Source organism: Petromyzon marinus, chromosome 5 (assembly GCF_048934315.1).
Source record: "Petromyzon marinus isolate PM22_M1 ecotype Great Lakes invasive population chromosome 5, UKy_Petmar_22M1.pri1.0, whole genome shotgun sequence".
In the NCBI taxonomy this organism is placed as follows: Eukaryota; Metazoa; Chordata; class Hyperoartia; order Petromyzontiformes; family Petromyzontidae; genus Petromyzon; species Petromyzon marinus.
In genome coordinates this window covers 8356862-8378183 of record NC_133671.1, presented here as the reverse complement: position 1 = coordinate 8378183, position 21322 = coordinate 8356862, and the positions used below count along the sequence as shown (strand labels likewise).

Sequence of the window (21322 nt, the reverse complement as noted above, 5' to 3'; positions counted from 1 at the left end):
CTCAACTGACGTTGGCTGTAAATTACAATGGTCCCTTACGTTGTGGCAAGCTTCGGGACCACTTCATGGAGCCGTGGACTTCTTCCATTACTAGTACGGTACATTTCATTAAAGCGTGTTTTTAAAAAAAAGTTTTTAAAATATTACTTTTTGTACTGCTTTGTTGTTGTAACGTTCTTATCCGCCCCGACTGAACATCTGTGAAAAAGAGCTTTATAGCTCATCGGGTTCCTCCAGTATAAATATTATGTTCTGCCGTCGTAGTAACAAAGGAGGGGGTCCTTCTTAAGTGATTAAGCGCCAAACTAACCATTCCTTAAGTGGCCTATATTTAGCCGGGGCGAGAACGCTATGAGATTACGTATTTCCCTTCCGAGGAAATACATTCACCGCTGTGAGGTTAATTTCGCTCAAACAATTTGGGGGGTTGGGTGGGGGGCTCACCTACCCGTAAATTTAACAGCACGTACGCTCTAAAGTTAAATAGACCAACCCAACATTTCAAGGGGGCAGATGACGATACAAGGCCACCAAGTTGAACTTGGTAACAGCTATTCCGTTCTCTTTGGTTCTATTCGGTAAAGTCACGTAGGTAAAAAATAAAACAAAAATCACGACGTTTCGGCCACAACACAAGTGGCCTTCATCAGGTGAAGGGACAAACTGTCCAGCGGACTCCAACGCTGTCCGCTGGACAGTTTGTCCCTTCACCTGATGAAGGCCATTTGTGTTGTGGCCGAAACGTCGTGATTTTTGTTGTTTTATGTTTTACCTACGTGATTACCGAATAGAACCAAAGAGTATAGGTTACGTCCTCCACATGAGCAGGTGACGTCACTCCACATGGAGCACCCTCCCCCCTCATTAATAATCATGCGCAGGTGACGTCCTCCAAATGGACATCCCCTCCATTCATAATAATTAGCGGCTGACGTCACTCCACATGGGGGGGCGAGGCGGCCCCTCCCCCCTCCTCGGCGTCAACTGACAACCCTCACTACAAAGGCAGAACCCTCACGTCACGTGGACTCCGTAACGCTGTTGTTGAGACATCAAAGTAAAAAGGACGTCGTGATGAACAAGGGATTATAACCTTTAAATGAAATAGGACTGTGTCAACGCGCCCTTACAAACTGCACACGCATTGAAGCAATGAACATATCACGTCGCGGTCTGATTTTCGCTTGCAAGTTTCAGATTTAACTGCAATACACCCGTCCTTGGACGGGCAAAAGGCTAGTATCCATATAGTCTGCGTATTTATTTTTTAATATTCTCCACAATGACGCTAACGAGTAAGTTGAATTGTGCTCGACAGTCTATATATATTATTTTATATCGATATAGGGATCCACAGCGTTCAGAAATGCTCCTTGCCTCTATAAAATCACGAGTTCCCCAGAACCAATTCAAGCAAGAACCGGACTGTTGAGACACCGCGCGTCGAAATTGGTCTAAGGGTCGCTTGTCCTGAATGAATGCTGCTGAAATGACCCATCTTCCAAAAGGCCTCGCGGCCGATGGGTTACGTAATCAACACTTTGATTTGGAGCGACGGATACGTGATGATGGTTGGGGACCAGGTGGCATTCCTCTAAAGTTACCTGCAGTTGTGTGCTGCAGTGCTGCAAGCGCGAGAGAGGACGTATGCAACACGTGGTCCGACACTTTAAGACCACTCGTGGAGTTGACGTTACAATAACGTGAGCGCCACTCGGGTTAAAAACAAACAATTCATGGCATAGGAATGTGGAATTTCCCAACCATTGGCTCGGGACAGTCAAAGGAGATACGTGCAACTCCATTGCCGTTTGTGCAGAGATGCTATGCACGAGGCCGCCTGTGACAGCATCTTAATTGAGCGCTAGGAGCGCCCTTCACGTGCATAAAGAGCGTGCTTTACGCGAAATAGAATTTACATGGATTCCCAACGCTTTTGGCTTAAGTTTTGGATAAATAAACGCACCCATGGCAATACAGTAACAAACATAACAAGTGTATTATAATTATAATTCGGACCAGTTGCTAACGTCAAGGAATAACATGGCAAATACCGATACTCAGCGCTCCCAAATGTTTGTGGCACAATGCAGATGCAACAAAGAAGTACGTTTTGAATCGCGTTTACATTTCATGATTTCGTTTTTGGGTCTGAGCGCAAAAGTAAAATGTGTTTCAATCCTCGTCCGCCCGACAAAGCCTACTATAGAAGTTGTCACGTGATTCAAACAGTGCCAATGTATCACTGCCAGCAGCACGCCGGCATGTTGGAAAGTATTCCACAGCAAATTAACAAATGGGTACTCTTCAAATGGGTACTCTACCAACACGTTAAACGTTGTTCACGTGACTTCTTAGATTGGGGCACCACTGTGGTGAGATGTTACCTGCCCCGCTTAGTATGCAGGAGTTCGTGGGTTCGATCCCGACCCTGGAGTTTGCGCGTTCTCCTCGTGGTCGCGTGGATTTCCCTTCGGATCCTCCTGAGTTGTTTTCCTGCACATCCAGAAACGTGCGTTTGCGGTATTTGGCTGCTATCAATGTCCACGTGATACGCCACTTCGTTGAGCTATCAATTGTGGCCAGGTCGCTTCTGATAGACGAGCTATATCGCTCATATATATAGGTGGAGGAGGGTGTGCGACATCCGTTTAACGGGAGAGATCTGACTCTAAAATTTGATTATGAATCATATTGATCGTGAAGGCCTACGTGTTAAATTGACATGTACGGTCATCAAAACTATCTGCTCCTATGTTGCTAGCAAAACATTCAATTCTGGCAGTAGACATTTATACTTAAAATCTAAATAATAGATGATTGGCTGTTTAATTGTGCGGATATTAAATCTCTACGGTTGGAGTTAGCATATCTTCTTGGTGTTTAGACATTACGTCCTATGATGTTTCAAAAGAGAGGTCGTTTCATAACGTTGGAGCCAGAAAGCCAAAAGGAAAACTCCACACCCAAAGTCACGCATGGGGAGCCCTATAAACATGCAACGCTGAGCCAACACGTTTCCTGGGAAGGAAGGAACCACAAGGTAGTTCTCTGTGCGTTGCATCTCGAGACACGTGGCAATAAAACATTGTAAACGTGCCACGCAGTATTTGCTCGCTTTCGTAGACGGAGAACGACTCGGAGGCGCGAGGAGGGACCACAGACAAGCGGAAAGGCAGCCAGACGGTGATCCAGCGCCAACAATTTCCCAAGCGCTGCGATCCTCTTTGTGTATGAAGGCGTGTTACTGGCCAATTAATGAGCGTTTACATGTGGGAGGAAACCAGAGTTCCTGGAGAAACCCCACGCGTGCCAGGGGGGGATAGTACTATCCCATACAGACAGAACAGGTGAAGTCCACATTTTTTTATGTGGCCAGTCAATGTATGGCTTCCCCTTAATTTGTGTGTGATCCAGCAGCTCTCGTTGCCTCCACAGTGCTGGATTACAGGCCACTCGCTTAGCAACTACCAGCGTCCAGCTATTCTCAGTCACGGCTCGGCTGTGGCTTGGCCTCTTAACACGGATCGGCTCAAGACTCGAGCTGCTAATTCTCTTCCAAAGAGGCATGGGCGAACGGCTCAGCAGTGACTTGGACTCAGGCTCAACTCATTTAAATCCTCACTCAGCACGGCTGGGAACATTCTCAGGAGCCGGATGGAAGTTGATAGGCATGGATTTGGGGCAGCTCACTTGAGCCAGAGTCATAACTGTCAACCCATACGGTTTACCCGTACCCTTGTACAGGGAAATAGAGTTTTCAAGTCCATACGGCGTACAGCCGTTACAATACGGGCAACAACAAAAAAAATGTTTGTCTATTTGTTTGTGTTTCTCCCTTGTGATGGGACCTTGCAGGGTGTGATTGGACTTTCAAACGTTGAGATTCACAAGGGCACGGGGTGACCATTAATATCTGAAATTGTCTGTAATAAGGTAGGCACTGATAAGCGGTTTAGAGGTATGCAGATCCAAGCCTGAGCTGAGCGGCGGCTAAGACCAAGGCAGTCTACATTCTGCACTGGCTGGAGACATTTAATCGTGGTGACGTTGGCTTAGCTGCTCATGGAGCCGCCAAGTCGCCGTGCGAGTACGACGACGTGGAGGCTGAGACTCACAGTGGAGCAGATACCACGAGTAATTGTTCAAATGGTGATACAAGCACCAAACTCGACGCGCATTATCTCCTGTCCCTTAATAAAAAAAAACAGTGATCTGGGGCGCACGTGTGCGTGGTGAGGTGCCATGTGTGTGATAAGCCACGTGCGTGCATGGTGGTGAGGCTACGTGTGTGTGTGGTGGGGAGTCACGTGTGTATGATGGTGAGCCACGTGTGTGTATGGTGGTGAGCCAGTTGTGTATGGTGGTGAGCCACGTGTGTGTATGGTGATGAGCCACGTATGTGTGTGGTGGTGAGCCACGTATGTGTGTGTGTGTTGGTGAGCCACGTGAGTGTGTGTATGATGGTGAGCCAAGTGTGTGTATGGTGGTGAGCCACGTATGTGTGGTAAGCCACGTGTGTGTGTGTGTATGTTGGTGAGCCATGTGCGTGTGTGTGTGTGGTAAGCCACGTGTGTGTGTGGTAAGCCACGTGTGTGTGTGTGTGTTGGTCAGCCACGTGAGTGTGTGTATGGTGGTGAGCCATGTGTGTGGTAAGCCACGTGTGTGTATGGTGATGAGCCACGTGTGTGTGTGTGTGGTAAGCCACGTGTGTGTGTGTGTATGTTGGTGAGCCATGTGCGTGTGTGGTGGGGAGTCGGGCCATCACTATAGCGCTCAAAATAGCACGGCCGCCTTTGTGTTCCTGTGGGACACGAGGGAGGGGCAGACAGGGGGAGGCAGTGTTTCATGACAATACATAATACGCACAACACACACAATGCATTACATAATCACAATACATGACACAATACATCAATTACGTTACCGACAATATATGCAATACGCTAAACACGATATTATACAGTACCCAATGATATAATACATTTTAAACAAACTACGTTACATCATCCATAACAAAGAGTACACAAAGTAAAATACAATACACTATATACGATTTATATCTAACGCGCAATATCTGGACAAAAACAATGGTTGGATATTTGTAGGAATACACTCATTCCAATATACATACTGCCAATTGTTTAATCTGTTACAGTTCCATTTCCAAATAGAGCGATGGGCTTTGACTTTGCACACACGAAGCTAATAAGACGTGCCCTGAACGTTGTGAAAGCCCCACTTTGAAATGCTCTGGCAGTGTGGAAATGATTTGTCATCGGCGTTACTCAATGTTACAAACGCACATTCAAAAACATGAGCGGAAGTGGGATATTATGGCGTGTGACTATACTTGCGAAATAAATTCCAGAGTTCGTGTAGATTTGTTTTTCCTTCTCCTTGTCTTCAGAGCAACCACCAACCATTATTGACATGACACGGAGGGGGGGGGGGGGCATTAATCTGGCAGTGGATTGACAAAAGGGCCCGTAAGTTATTATTACACATGTAACCCAAGTTCTTGACGCGATAATTGAGTTTTCTTTTGTAAATATTGTAATCTGGGGCAAAAAAGTCAAGCTGTATTTGCTAAGTACCAGTAACCTGATTAAGTACTCATAACAGACCACTTATTCATATTCTTAGCTCTTTCGGTAAAGTCACGTTGAAGGGAAACAATAAAATATATAAAACAATAAAAATTCCTACGACGTTTCGACCATAACACAAACGGTCGTCATCAGGTGTGTCGGTTTGCATAAATAAATAAAGAGCTAAGAATATGAATTACTGCAGTCACGAAAGCTTTAAATCAAAACAGACCACTTGTTTTAACACTGGATTACTACTCGTACATGATGGCAGCAAAGTCGTATCTTTCCACTGTACAACACGTACTGCCTGTCAATCCACTGCGAGACGAGGGCCTTCCCACACCCTGACCGCGTTGGTCAGTGCGGGTTATTGACAATTGCACAGGAGCGGTTCGATTATCGCTCACCAGCGATGTAAGTCTTGGTTGGGAATCAAACCAAGTTCACTTTGGTGGAGCGAGCCATTGCTCCACCAAAAAACAGGGCTTGGGTGAATGCAACACAAAAGCACAATGTGTATGACTCGCCCCAACAATTGACAGCCATGAATCTCCAGTCGAGTTTAATGCAGGTTATAAGGGAACTAGGTACGAATATTTCAGTGCAAAATGAGAACAAATACATTTTTATAAAATGATAAGTATAAACTGTGGAAACGTCTAACAAAAGTTGATTGATTCGTGCCGAAATTTTATTTTAATATTTGAATGCATAGAATGGTTCTCAATATTTAGCGAGGAAAGCATATCGAGTTTCAAGGCCGATTTCCAGGAGACTCTTGCAGCACGATGTTTGACTAATTACCTTAATGAGTTGCGTGGCATGGCGGAGGAACTAAATATCATCGGTTAAAAAATAATAATCAGCCAATGTCTATCTACTGCTGGATGAAAGCCTCCGATGATTCTCGCCATCCTTTATGGTTCGGAGATTTTAAACAATATCCATTTCCCTCCTGCACATGAACTGATGTGATCGCTGTGCTGGTTGGCCCCCTTGATGCGTTCCCTCCTTTGGCTGCGATTCCATCACCAGTCTCGCCCATTTGATAAAAAAAACCCATTTGAATTGAATGCGATAAAGCTTTACAACGTATAATGAATATTTAAATATTTACCATTTGGCGTATATAAAGAATACACATTGTATGGATGTACAGCATGTAATTTAGCAATCACATCGTGGAACGGGAGATAAATAAACGACAATAGTTGTATTTGTCACATCACATGTAGCTAGCTATGTTACATATACATTCTTCGTGCCGCGTTTGTGTTGCTGATAAAAGAAGTCGAATATTTCGTAGATCCCACTGTGTACGGGTCCACGGTTGTGCTACACAGCTGTCTGTAGAGCATGTCGTTCAGAATGACGTCCGGTACGCTCCACGTGCTGGGATTTTCTTCACGAACTGAAACGTAAAAGACGTGCCGAATAACGTGTGGTAACACAACCCGAAAACACACACATCGGAGTGCTGTGCTTTGTTGATCGCCTAACTGACCGTCGGGACAAAGCGACTTATCTTCACCTTCACCCTTCATCATGGCCTGAGCTCTGTGCCTCTAGAAAAAAAATTGATTAGCATGCAGAGCGCTCAGCTGCGCGAATTCGTTTAGGGCCAATTGGGAATTCCCGTTCGTATTTTTGTTTTTTATTAACGCGCTGAGTACATGGCTGCTTCATTGCAGCAAGTAATGCCGTGTTGCACGTTTTACGTGTTCGGACAGTCATGCGATACGTAACGCATTCATCTTACCACTTCGGTCGATAAGTACATGACGCACGGCTGTACTGTACGCGAGCCATTGTTCTTTATTTTGCAAGGTTACGAGCCAGTCTGGTTCACTCTCACTTTTGAAAGACCCTGGTAACCATGGTCATATTTGGGACTTCATCATTTTTATCGGGTGGTAATTTTCCCCCAAGGTCTCTCTTGAGAAAGACGTGCATCTCAATGGTCTCTTACCTATGTAGCCGACAGCTGACATTTCTATTCTTGCTTCTTTCTGTAAAGTCACGTAGAAGGGAAATGATAAAAATAAAACAATAAAATTCTCACGACGTTTCGATTGCAACACAAGCAATCATCATCAGGTGATTGTTTGTGTTCCAATCATCATCAGGTGATTGCTTGTGTTGCAATCGAAACGTCGTGAGAATTTTATTGTTTTATTTTTATTATTTCCCTTCTACGTGACTTTACCAAAAGAACCAAGAATATAAATCCCTGCAGTCACCGAAGCTTTAAAACGAAAGCTGACATTTCATCACGTAGCTGCAGACAATAGAAATGGATATTTACACCAGGTTCAGCAGTGTCCACTTTGCAGCACATTACAGGCTTTTTGGGTAAATCCTGTAAACAATAGCAATTGCTGACCGGCAAACCGTAAACTTTGGGCAAAATTGTATCGTACACTACTCAGATTGTAAAAAAAAAAATCCATTCAATTATAATTGAGTTATATACAAACACGTCTGTGTGCAATTAATAAACCATTAGATTTGATCAACCGCAAAATCCAACCAAGTAATGTGTTTTTTTTTTAATCAAAGCCACTAACACTTATTTCGGCCAATTGCCTTTTTAGTAAAACAAATGTAAACACATCTATTGGCAGTTTTTTCATCATCGATTTTCAGAGTAAATGTTCATTGCCTGGCTGCGGCTGCTGTTTCCAACCGCGACCCCCACACACTGCCCCGGTGTTTTCATTCATGTCAATGTGTTTGGGGGGACATTTGGCCTATCTCAGTAGGGCGTTACTCGGGGCCATCTGTCAACCGAACAATTGGGCCAAGCCTTGGGAAACCCTGGCCCAACCCATGGGAACGCAGGCGCCTTTGTCTTGCCAGGCTGTTGTTCACAGTGTGGCGCAAGTCAGATTTATAATTGTGGCTTTTTGGAAGGGGTTTTAAAAAAAAAAACAACGATTACATTTTACCACGGGCTGTCACAATTCTGATGCTGGAGTCGTAGGTGTAGCAAATTCCTCTGCAAGCGACCTGAAGCAGCAAAGCATCACTCACATTCACTGGAAATCAAAATGACGGCACGAGATTCACGTTTGTGGCAGATTGTGTAAAACGCGTTACTACTCGATATCCACAGAAGTTATGGCAAAAAAAAACTGAAGGTGATTTCGGCACAAGAGCTTATTTAATGTGACTTATGCGAGAGGTAATAATGTACATATCGAAGCTCATATGGTGAGTGAACGGATGTACAAAATAAAATCGTCTTTGTCAATTAACTGTTAAAGCCACCTTCCCCCCCCACAAACAATTCGGCCAAAAGGGTTATTTGAACCTCATGGCGGGACCCCGGGGTCCCATCAGCCCCCGGCTCTCGCATAAACTGCTTTGCGACGTAATTTTATGTCTGTTGAAGGCGAACGATACGGCGATCTGTTGATCTCGACGAGCTCTACACGATGCGCTCATCAAAGTTTCAAAGTTTTATTTCTTCTGCGTGTTCGTCCTCGCTGCTGCGCTTGGACATGACATGACAACAGAACGATCTGGGCCAGGTGGGTCGCGGCGTTCATGTGCGTGGTGGGACGGAGTCGGCAAAAAAGAAATAAATTCATTACAACTTCCGTTTATTCGGGACACCGGGGTCCCGCCATAAGGTTCATTTGACCAAACCACGCTGGTCAGTGCGGAATCAGTCTCTACTGTGTATCACTCGTCACTGAATAATAATCAAATCGCTGGGTTCATAATACAATACATTTTTAAATTACGTTTTTTTCAAGCAAATGCTCCTTCATTATCTTTAAATGAAAGTGCGATTTGACGCGTGGTAACTGTTATGTCCATTTCATTCCTAACTAAAATCTGGAAATTAAACAGCGCCCCACAGCGCTTTTGCGCGAGATTGGTTAAAAAAAAAAATAACCACGCATGCGTCGTGCGTGAGACCCCTGGCCTATAACGTATTGCCACGTGGAATAGATGTTATAAACGAGCTGTTACACCTCCGTAGACATCTATACAACGTATGTATGCGGTGTATATTCGCTCGGATGAAGGGACGATGCCCGAAACGTCGCCTATTATGTATTTTTTTAAAGCAGCGGCGTTCATGACGAATGTTCCGCAGCCACTAGAGGCGCTGCTACATTGATCACAATTTATAAAGCAAAAAAATCATGATTTGCATCGTGACCACAAATCGTGACATATAACTCAACGGCAAAGGGGGGGGGGGCGAATAATTAACATGCTTAACATTCCACGTGAAGTGTCAAGTCATGCTGCCATGATCACGGTATAACATGCTATCGTACTTATCCTATTATTGCTTAAAAAGCAGTAGTGTTCAAAGTGATGGTAACTCACCGATTCACTCAAGTCACAGGCGGTAATTTACCTCCGTATCACTCTTGTATCGCTACGAACCCATTGTTACGGATGTCACGGTTACAGTGGTTAACTTTCGTGACTCATAGTAAGATGTGTCCGAGTTCGACTCCTGACACGCGAACGTTTCTGTAGAACTTGTATGTTCTCCCCAATGTCTCCCAAAGTGAAAACAGATTCATATTTCTTGGTTCTTTCGGTAAAGTCACGTAGCAGGGAAACAATAAAATTTTAAAAAAATGTTACCGAAAGAACCAAGAATATGAATCCCTGCAGTCACGAAAGCTTTAAATCAAAATGAAAACAGATTGTATAACTGGCATTGGGCCAAACATCCCAATGGTGAAACATGACCCGCAAATTTCTCGATTAGGATTACACACGCCAACATCGTAAACATACAAACACTACACCATCGGAACCTCCTTTGCCAGGAGCAAAATGATAATTGTTTTTTTACCCTTTTATCTGGCAACAAAACTGACACCTTTTTTTTACAAGGAATCATGTTTACATTGACCACAATACCTGCGGTCGGAATGCAAACGATAAACATAACTCTGATAATGTATTGGCAGTCCTTGAAATTGATTGGTCCACACCCGAGACAACTTTCCTTAGAGCCTAGTCTCACATGGTGTTGGACCAGATGACGCCACGTGGTCTCACATGGTGTTGGACCAGATGACGTCACATGGTCCCACATGGTGTTGGACCAGATGACGCCACGTGGTCTCACATGGTGTTGGACCAGATGACGCCACGTGGTCTCACATGGTGTTGGACCAGATGACGTCACATGGTCCCACATGGTGTTGGACCAGATGACGCCACGTGGTCTCACATGGTGTTGGACCAGATGACGCCACGTGGTCTCACATGGTGTTGGACCAGATGACGCCACGTGGTCTCACATGGTGTTGGACCAGATGACGTCACATGGTCCCACATGGTGTTGGACCAGATGACGCCACGTGGTCTCACATGGTGTTGGACCAGATGACGCCACGTGGTCTCACATGGTGTTGGACCAGATGACGCCACGTGGTCTCACATGGTGTTGGACCAGATGACGCCGCGTGGTCTCACATGGTGTTGGACCAGATGACGCCACTTGGTCTCACATGGTGTTGGACCAGATGACGCCAAAAGGCGCCTTTTAGCGTCAGGGCGCCTTTTGACGTCATCTAGTCCAACACCATGTGGCGTCATCTGGTCCAACACCATGTGAGACTAGGCTCTAAAGAAAGCTGTCTCGGGTGTGGACCAATCAATTTCAAGGACAGTGCCAATACATTATCAGTTTTGTTTTTTGTTTGCGTTCCGACCGCAGGTATTGTGGTCAATGCAAACATGACTCCTTGTAAAAAAAGGTGTCAGTTTTGTTGCCAGATAAAAGGGTAAAAAAACCAATGATCATACAAACACTATTCTCATTAACTCCACTCAATTGCTTTCTTCACCCGTATTGAAGGACCCTCTTATACCCGACTGGTATAAGTGAGTCTCATTCACACGGTCTTCAACCACCATAATGCAAAACACTTTACTGACCATCTGTGGAAAAAAAAAGCTTCATAGCTCATCGGATTTCTCCAGCATAAAGATTCTGATTCAGACTTGTATTTGCTCGCACACATTATTGTAACCCTGCCTGCTTTAAGAAACATAATCCATGCTGCTTGCAAACTTTGGGTCTCTCAGCCTGTGCTCAACTTGTGATAAAAAAACATTTTTTCAAAGTTATTAACAATTTAAACTAAACTTCATAACACGATGCTACCATTAAGGTTATCACCCATATGTATGCATGCATGTCTACTGGATGAATCAGATGAGCTACAAAGCTCTTTATTCCCAGTAGTTTTCACAGGAACATCAAGACTTACAGTCGCGTTATGATGACTTATCAACTTGCATCCATCCGCACAACGAACACAACCCCCCCCCCGCACAGGAACACGCGAATCCACGTGGCTCCTCCAGTGCGGCAAAGCGGCCAACCACCGTCCACCCCATCATCACCATCATCCATCGTCGTGAACCACCACACGCAGCACAGGTCGTGAACCACTTGTCAACACGTGGCTCCCTCAACGTGAGAGTAGCGAAACGACACGAACTCTCAGACAAGAAGTTCCTCGTCGGTGTGGTGGTGGTGGTGGCGGCGGCGACAGCGGCGTTGGCGAGCTGACCCGCGGCGGGTGAGGACGTCGTTCACTTTCCCTCTCCTATAACAACGATTCGGATCCAGATCCCCGACGCCTGTTGTGTATTTATTTGGAGTTTGCGGCGTCTCTCTTCCCGTGGTCACGCACGCGTTTAGTATAATTCGGCAGCTATCAATGTGTATCCATGTGAGTGTCCACACGATATTAAGACACTCCGTCGAGATATCGTTTTGGGATAGCCAGGTCGCGTTCTGAAAAAAAAAAGAAAGAGCTCAGTTGGACTATCTCTGGTAAAGTGAAAATAGCGAAGTTTCTATTTGCGGTTTCACAATTTGTTGAGGTCTCAAGTTTAATGACAAAATCGCCGCGCCGAGCGAAAGACGAATAAGAGACGTCACCCAGACTGCGTGAGCCGTGCGTGGTGTGATTGACATGACGTCACGGTGTGAGATGACGTATTTTTTTCGGTGGGAGGGGTTTGAGGAAAGGGGCGAGGAGAGAGACGTGACGTCACCACGCGGGGGTTTTTACGGGAGAGGAAGTGACGTCACTACAATTCGGCGGGGTTTAAGTCTGAGCGAGGGGACGCGTGGAGGCAGGTCACCAAGAGGGGTTGGAAGTGACGTGACGTCACGGGGTTGCAATGACGTCAGTTTTTCAGTGGGGGGGGGTGGGGTTGAGGAAAGGGACGAGGGACGTGACGTCAACACGCGGATTTTTGCCGGGGAGAGGAAGTGACGTCACCCTAAGTCGGCGCGGTTTAAGTGTGAGCGAGGGGACGCGTGGAGGCCGGTCACGAAGAGGGTTATCGTTTGATGTGTGACGAGAGGTAAGTGGCGGCGTCGTCGTCGTCATCATCATCAAATCGGCGGGAATGAGTGACTGTACCGGATTGTTCAGGAAGAGAGGAAGTGACGATCCCACGAAGAGATATGCGTTTGCATGGCGGGAGGAAGTGACGCGTGCTTTACGCGTTTCAGCAGCCTGTTTCTCTATCCCACCTGTGGACGATTGCTTGCGTGGCGATCGAAACGTCGTGATCTATCATGTTTTCTACCCTACGTGACTTTACCGAAAGAATCAAAGAGTAGGGAGTAAACATCTTTGCCGGGGGAGGGGGGGGCACGGAGTGACACGGAAGGAGGGGTGATGGGACGGATGTGACGTCATCAGTTTAAGCGGGAACACGCAAGGGGGGCGTGACGTAGCGTCACGGGCCCGTGTTCCAGTTGTGTGACTGGACGGAAGTTGTGTGGCCGCGAGGGGGGCGGTTTACATGACGTCATCGCGCGTTAGCCCGGGTTTCCCCTTACGTTTTCCGTGCTACTGGACGGAAAACGTAAGGGGGTGGTTACGTGACGTCATCACGTGAAGAAGGCGCGGGTCCGTTGTGCAACTTGACGGAACTCGCGTAGCCGGCGGCGGCGAGGGGGGGAGGCTGGCCCCGAACCATTCAGAGACGGGCTGGTGGGGCGCGTGGGTTGTGCTTGACGTCATCGCGCGATAGCCCGGCCGGGGTTCGTCGTCTCCACGGAAGTGGGTGAAGAAGGCGGGGGGGGGGCGGGGCTACAGGGAGCGGGGGGCGTGGCTGAGCTGGGGGCGGGGCTACAGGGAGCGAGGGGCGGGGCCTCCGCGCCGCCATGTCGCGCTCGGGGCTCGCGGGGGGGAAGATGGCGGACTTCTCTCTCGGGGTCGCGCAGGCGGCCGCGGCGGCGGGCGGCGGCGCCGGGAGCCTCAAGCCCGAGGTGTTTGCCGACGCCGTGCAGCGCGCGCGACAGGTCTCGGCTCGACACGCACTCGCGGCCGCTTTGCGGAGGCGTCGGGGGGCTCCCGCGGCCGCGACGGGGGACGCCCCGAGAGTGTGTGTGTGTGTGTGCGCCTGCGGCCTCCATGTGCGCTTGCGGCCTTCGTGTGTGGCGGGTCTCGGGGTGTTCTGTGTTCTGTGTCGGGGGTTCCCTTTGTGTCTCTAAGCGTGTCTGCTAAGGCCTGTGCGTGCGTGTGTGTGTGTCCGCGTAGGGTCCATGTATGTCTCGTATGTGTGTAAGCCGTAAGTGTGTCCAGGTAGGGCCCATGTGTGTCGATGTAGGTGTGGGGTGAGGTCCGTGTGTGGTGTGCGTGTGTAGAGTCAACGGGGTTCGGCGTCTCCCCTACATTCACGTGTCTCCCCGTTTGTAGGGTCTGTGTGCGGCTGTGTGTTGTATGTCCAAGTGTCCATTTAGGGTACATTTTTGCCTTTGTCGCCTTGTTTATCTGTCCCATGTGTAGGGTCAATGCGTCTTCGTTTGTATATGTACAAAGCACGTGTCCGATTTCCATGTCCGGCTCTGTCATTGTATTCCAGTGTCTTCGCGTGTCTGTGTCTTTTGTCTCCATGGGTGTGCCATAAAATATCTATACAGTCTTGTCTGTTTGTTTGCCTCTTCGTGTCTTTTGTGGGGCCTATGCTGACCCCATGCTTCTCGAGGGTCGCTATCATTACCGTGCCGATGTACATCGAGTTGCTCTGCACTACATTCTCCGTGCAATCTGACCCCCCTGGCTCGTGATGCGAGTTTACGCATTATTATCATAATCATCGGTGCTTTGCATTGCCATTGTAATCGTGGCGAGGCCTGAAGCTAGTCTAGCGGGCCGCGCTTTGGCGCGAACGCGGGCGACCGATGGTAAACCCTCGCCTTGGGGGTGGGGGGGGGAACGTGGGGCCTGAGGGGCCCGGGGGGCGAACGTGGGGCCCGAGGGGCGAACGTGGGACCTGGGGGGGGGGGGAACGTGGGGCCTGGGGGGCCCGGGGGGGGAACGTGGGGCCTGGGGGGCCCGGGGGGGGGAACGTGGGGCCTGGGGGGCCCGGGGGGGGGGGAACGTGGGGCCTGGGGGGCCCGGGGGGGGAACGTGGGGCCCGGGGGGAAACGTGGGGCCTGGGGGGCCCGGGGGGGAAACGTGGGGCCTGGGGGGCCCGGGGGGGAAACGTGGGGCCTGGGGGGCCCGGGGGGGAAACGTGGGGCCTGGGGGGCCCGGGGGGGAAACGTGGGGCCTGGGGGGCCCGGGGGGGGATCGTGGGACCTGGGGGTCCGGGGGGGGGAACGTGGGGCCCGGGGGGGGAACGTGGGGCCTGGGGGGCCCGGGGGGGGGAACGTGGGGCCTGGGGGGCCCGGGGGGGGATCGTGGGGCCTGGGGGTCCGGGGGGGGATCGTGGGGCCTGGGGGTCCGGGGGGGGGACGTGGGGCCTGGGGGACCCGGCGGGGGGGAACGTGGGGCCTGGGGGGCCCGGGGGGGAACGTGGGGCCTGGAGGACCCAGGGGGGGAACGTGGGGCCTGGGGGGCCCGGGGGGGAGAACATGGGGCCTGGGGGGCCCAGGGAGAGAACGTGGGGCCCATGCGGAACGTGACTCCTGTTGCACGGGGCCCAGGGATTATCTATCCGCGGCCCAGGGAGTGTGAGACCTGGTGTCGTGGCCACTAACTACAATAGTGGGACCGAGGGGGCAACGTCGGAACCGCATGTGGACACGGATCTAGTCAAACAGCCGCTATAAACCCAGGGGACAAGTCGTAACCTACTTTTGTTTAGGAGCCATGGAACGGGGGGGGGGGGGGAGGCTGAATCCATGATGGTCGCGACCTGTCCCGGAATCCCGAGATTCATGTGAACCCCCCCCCACCCACGTTTACACTGGAGCCCCGCCTAGCGGGGGCGGGGGGTGCTTCGTCGCGTCCCCCGAGCCCCCGTGGCGCACGGGGGGAGAGAGAGAGGAGGGGGGGGTCCCTTATTCGAAAGGAAAGGGTGTAACAAGACGGCTCAGTGAGGGAGAGAGAGAGACGGGGGGGGTTGCCTGCTACGCGAGAGAAGAGAGAGAAGACCCCCTTGCCCCGATAACGTGGACACTTTAAAGGAAGAGCGTGGAGTTGGGAGCCGTAACCTCGTCGCGGCCTGTAGTACAGTAAGTCAGCAGGCGGGTGGTGGGTGGGGGTGGGGGGCCTTTCCGAGGTCGTGCTAAGTGCTGGCGAGGCAACGTGTCCCGTAACACACACACACAATTTAAACCGTGTCGCCGTGAATGTTGAGCGCGATAGACTAGGGTCCGTCCCTCCCGTCCCTCCCTCCCTCCCCGAGTTGAGTTCTCGGCGAGGAAAGGCGTGCGAGTGTTGGGAGGCGTGTGCGCGCAGCCCTGGGCCTTTCCACGTGGACACGTGTTGAGGCCTCCGCAGCCCGCATCGTCCTAGCCGCCCCCCGCTTCTCGGCGCCCGCGTGTGCGCCTTCGCGTGATAATAAGTCGTCGTGCTGTTTGCTATCCCCACCGCTTGTATTGATTTATCCGTCGTGTACTAGCGTTCGGGCCGCTATACGCTAGGTCGTGTATTTACGGTTGCTACTGCTACTACTGCTGCCGCCGCCGCCGCATGAGCCGCGCCGTAAGTATCTCGTTGTGTGTTACGCCGCATTATAAAGGGCTACCATTGTTGAGCCTTTTTGTTGTTGTTGTTGTTGCTCTCCAAATCCGCAACAGTGCGTCTGATTTTTTTGTGTGTGTTTCGTTGTTCTAAATCCTCATCTTCCAACTTAAACGTTGGTTTTTCATCGTTTTATATTTTAAGAGAGCGTAGTCATTTGGGTTGAAACCAAATCGCGCCGTGTACACAGCAACTACTGTACGTGTCGGGTTAAGTTATTTTTTTTTTGCGCGGCGCGTTGGTTTTACCACTTGTTAGGTCGACGGATGATGTGAAGCCGCGTTACCACTGGCACTTTTGTGCGATGTGAACGTTAGGGTTTGTTCTTCGACTAGACTGACCCGACCGCATTAGGAATGTGGAATTACCGCTGTCGGCTTCGAGGGCCGCCGAAGAGAACGAGTGCCGCCCGCCCATTGTGTTAATTTTGAGCCGGGGGAAGGTTGGTGCGGTACCGCAGGTAAAAAAAAAACCCACTCGCTTCGTGTGTAGGTGATCTCGTGCTGCTGTATTTCTATAACCGGGAGTATTTGTTGTAATTATCGCTCAATACGCACTAAACAGTCTGGTTAAATGAGGTCAACCCCCCCCCCCCCCCCGCATGATCGGCGACGTGGGAAGGGGGACTCTCCCCCTCCAGTCGTGGATTAACAAAAAGTGGCCGTGAATGTATACAAATTAACAAGTCCTTGTATTTATTTTCATTGTATTTAAGTTAACTTTGACCCGTCCTTTGGTACAAAAAGAGACGTATTTATCTTAATTTGTCTCGTCCGATTTATGTAAAGTTTTTAAACAACGATACCTCGAATGTGCAGTGTTGAGAGGATGTGGGGTGGTGTACAGTCCTCGTGCACTTCAGATAACGCCCCGACAGTAGTTTAATGACGGGTCTAAAAATGCAGCACAGTACAATAGACCTATTACTACATTGGGGCCGCACCTCGAATTCAACCCCTTTGTAGTTGCAGGCAATGCTACATTTTGTATGACTTTAGGTAAAATTTGATCGTGATTCATGATGTAATGAGAAATGGGAACAAAAGTGGCTTGTAGTTTTTGCACCGTCATTGAGTGTGCAGTACTATGTATTACCTGCCGGCTGATTTGACGGCAAACGAGTATAATTTACCCAACGTTTGGAAAATTATTTGCAGAAAGTTGCTCTTTCACCTGCGCTCGTCATTATAACGATCTTCAAGTCTTAAGTATATTCCTCTAGACGGGAATGGCTTTCGTGGGAGCTAAACTAAAACTCAAAATTTTCATGCTCTTATTAAAATAAAAATACACGGAGGAACTTAAAAAAAAGGTATGCAGTATATTCAAGGCAAACAATGACAGAGGGGGGGGGGAGTGACTACTACTACTACTCTCACAGGTGGTTTCACAAAGTTTCTTGAACATGGTGTGCAGGGGTCAGAAAAGTCCACCCGCGAAGTTGGACTTTTCTGATCGTTATGTATCTGCGAAGAGGAGGCCATACCATCGGGCCGTGCCACAGATACTCGCATGCCTTTGCCGTCCGCGCACTTTGTCGTCGTCGTGTGCTTACAGTGGGCACATGGGGAGATAAGAGAGAGAGAGCCCCACCGCCTGGCACGTGTTCAAGTGAACACAGGCGCGAAGCGCACTGCCCCTGCCTCTGCTGCCACTTGTTGTTGCGGGCAGCTTTACAGGAGAGAGAGAGAACCCGCACACTCCCCACCACCACGTAGGGTGAATGAAGCGATCCGCTTGCCCGCGAATCAAAAGACGGCTCTCATCCCGCGACTGGCCCCAAGCGGCATCAAAAGTGTCGTAGCAACGAGCACGTGACGACGCGGGCCCTCCGCTTGTCTCCACTGAGCGGCACGGGCCCGCCAAGCGTGATGAGAGAGGCCCTCCCCCATCACCGGCTCGTTAGAGCGTGGAGACATTGCGACTCGACTTTACTCTCATCGAGCAAATGCGCAGGGGGGGGGGGGGGAGTTGAATTCGCACTGTAACTCTTACGTAATGGCCCTGTATACATTCTGGAGTGATTTGCAAGGAATTTGCACGGCAATAATTTTGGATTAGGGATGTGTATTCTAGTTTTGTGTTTCAGTCTTGAACTTTTGATTGACCTGATAATTTTCTGCGAAGCATACGCATTCCAAATGTCTGTGGTTTCGGTCTCCCAGCAAGACATTTGATGTGCGCTTGATGATATTTTTCTATTTTTTTTAAATGTACCTGTTTATATTACACCGTGAATGGCGATAGATACAAAAAAATCCTGCCGTACTGGAACAGGCATGCTTGTTGTCACCTTTTCGCTTCTTTCGAAAGCTGCATGTTTAATTTGGCACTGTGACGGCACCCGTCGACAAGCCTGTGCTGTTGAAGTTGTGATTTGGCTTTGGAGTAAAGTTTATGCGATTGCGCTGCATAGGGCATAGCCTACGGTCACATCAAAATGGCCCATCGTACGTATGTATTTACTGTGTTGAACTTCTTTCTAACCATATGTAGCCAACCGTGCTCATCGGAAGTGCGGTATAGTGCCGCTGGAGAGCACGTGGTTTTTTTCTTCATTTTTACTGCTCACCTAATTGTGTATTTCGAGGTGCCGTAATGTAAGAATTGAGATGAATGATCACTCGGTGTTAAAGACCAAGACATTTACTTATACCTGACAACATTTGTTTTCTTGACCGAGTCATATTTGGCCAAAATATCTGCTCCGCCGTCCCTCGCCATATCCTTGGGTTTTTGTTGGCCTTGTTTTTTAAAGCGTAGGTGTGAATCCCGGCTTTGTTTTCTTCCCTAACGAAAGCACACCGTCATTGAATTGGCGCTGGATCGTTTGCGTGCTACGTCTTGTTGTTTATGCGTCGCGTCATTACTCAGAAATACAGCTGCTTCGGCCACGGCAGGCATCGCTCGGGTGCAAGCTGGCGACATGAATCTGTGTCGATTTGCGCACGCACATCTGGTCATGTGTAACGTTAGAAAACCTATTATGGAGGTCGTTAAGGAATGTTTTCTTAGGCCCCGGTAAACATACTTGCATTTCTCTTAAATTGAAATTGGGAGTTCCAGGTGGTTTTTTTTTCGTACGTTATTGAGATGCTCATTTATTAGTGGGCTAAAGTTTCTACCGTTAGAGTGTGAAAATGGTAGCTGATTAAAATGTTTTAAATCTTACTTTGGGCTTAATCCCACCGTGTAGTACCGACGATGCTCATTGGATATGCCCAAGTTAGTGTATACCTGCTCAAGGGAACAATGGAGCTGCACTCATTACCATTGACAGTCCTGAGCCAATGTTGTTAATTCCACCTATCCATGGCTGAGCTCACTTTCACATAAGACAATTGCTGTTAACTTTCCACTCAGCGACCACAGAGAGATCATATGCCGAGTTGACCCTCGGACATTTTCAACCTTGTGATTGAGTCGGGTGATAGCTTTTGAGATTAGAAAGATTTATTTTAACAAGTGGAGTAAAAAAACCGTAGCTTATTTGTACGCGTGATATTAATTTGTAAGCAAGGCTGAAGCGCGGCACAGTATACCAGGGTTGAATAAGTTGACGAGGAGACAACCGTGTGTGTGTGTACAGTTGAGAAACCTGATTGCAAACTGTTTTAAACCTTTCCACAGTGGTACTGCGCTTTGCATTGACATTTGATGCATTTTTCTTGCACAGTGTTCGGGTCTTTTGAGATACTCAAGTTGACGATTTGAAAATGCCCTTTATTGCTCAAAATGCTGACCAGTGTTGCGCTGAAGGGAACATAATGGCCGACTCATTGTACTTTCTGTGGTCTTGCAGGAGAGGGGGTGTTGTGTTCCTGGTTGGGGTGGTGGTCTGTCGAACTCACATGTCGTTTTGTTTGCACTGGTTTAAGCGTCTTAGTTTTCTGTGTGCGTTTTCACCTTTTTTTAGTCGTAAAGTAGTTTTGTGTTGTAGATACAACGTATGGGTTTTGCATTAACGTGATGAATACACTACCACCAATTGTAATTCGTGAGCCATGAATTTAGGACACTGCACAGTCAAATGCTGCTTCAGCTACATTTCTGCCTTCCCTTTGTGCTGCTGTAAGGGAAGGCCGTTGCTCTTAATGTTATTGAATGACAACACATTTCTACTTGGAAGGCAGAGATGGTTGTACTTGTGGGAAAGTTGTTTCGAAGAGAAATCGCCACCTTTGTCACGTGGAAGGTACACCATTGAGATGAGTGCTGCGCCATTGCTCTTTGGAGCAAAGAGGGCCATTTGAATCGCGTTTGACTTGAAAGTGTTCTGTTCCGTATATAGGATTAGGGTTTCAGCCTCTGCTTTGTACAGTGACATCCAATTGGTGTGTGCTTTTGAAAAGTACAACGAAAGTTTTTAGCCGAATCTTTGTGGTTTTTTTTAACAAGGAGCATTGTGTTTGAAATCTCTTGCACGTCTGTGCATCGGTTACTGACACTTAACCAGGCGAATATCCACGGAGATTGGGAATCTCTAGTAAGGAGAGCTGAGGAATTGTATGCCTAACGTCTGGAACGTCCGCTGTGACAGCAGCATGCATTGGCCCGTTTCTGCGAATAACAGCGTTTCAAGCTGCTTCATTTGAATGTAATGTTTACTGCAGATGAGTGAATGTGTTAGTGCATACGAACCTCCCGGGCATAACTTGCCTCCTGTGGACCTTGAGACTTTTAGTGTACAACCTTGCTCGATGGTTTTCATGCAGGAGCGCATTGAATTGATTTGCTGTT

At 48.7% G+C, this 21322-nt stretch overlaps 1 protein-coding gene and 1 long non-coding RNA gene across 23 annotated transcripts in view; one reads left to right on the top strand and one right to left on the bottom strand.

The window, feature by feature from the left end:
- Positions 1 to 1980: 1980 nt before the first annotated feature.
- On the bottom strand, positions 1981 to 12726 carry LOC116938998 (uncharacterized). The gene is made up of 2 exons (XR_004402356.2): positions 11852 to 12726; positions 1981 to 7005 (listed from the first exon to the last, which is right to left on the bottom strand). It is a non-coding gene; the product is annotated as an uncharacterized LOC116938998 (long non-coding RNA).
- Positions 12727 to 12832: 106 nt separating this feature from the next.
- The window catches only part of LOC116938997 (far upstream element-binding protein 1-like), a 67261-nt gene continuing 58771 nt past the window's right edge, over positions 12833 to 21322 (top strand). For 9 of the 22 annotated variants that reach the window (XM_032946815.2, XM_032946810.2, XM_032946809.2 and 6 more), the window contains exon 1: positions 13757 to 13911. In XM_032946815.2, the coding sequence (XP_032802706.2) occupies positions 13774 to 13911 (138 nt within the window). In that variant the 5' untranslated portion in view covers positions 13757 to 13773. Of the gene's footprint in view, positions 12963 to 13756; positions 13912 to 15843; positions 16072 to 16152; positions 16544 to 21322 lie in introns of those variants that run through there. The other 13 variants (XM_032946826.2, XM_032946824.2, XM_032946820.2 and 10 more) reach the window with 9 other exon arrangements.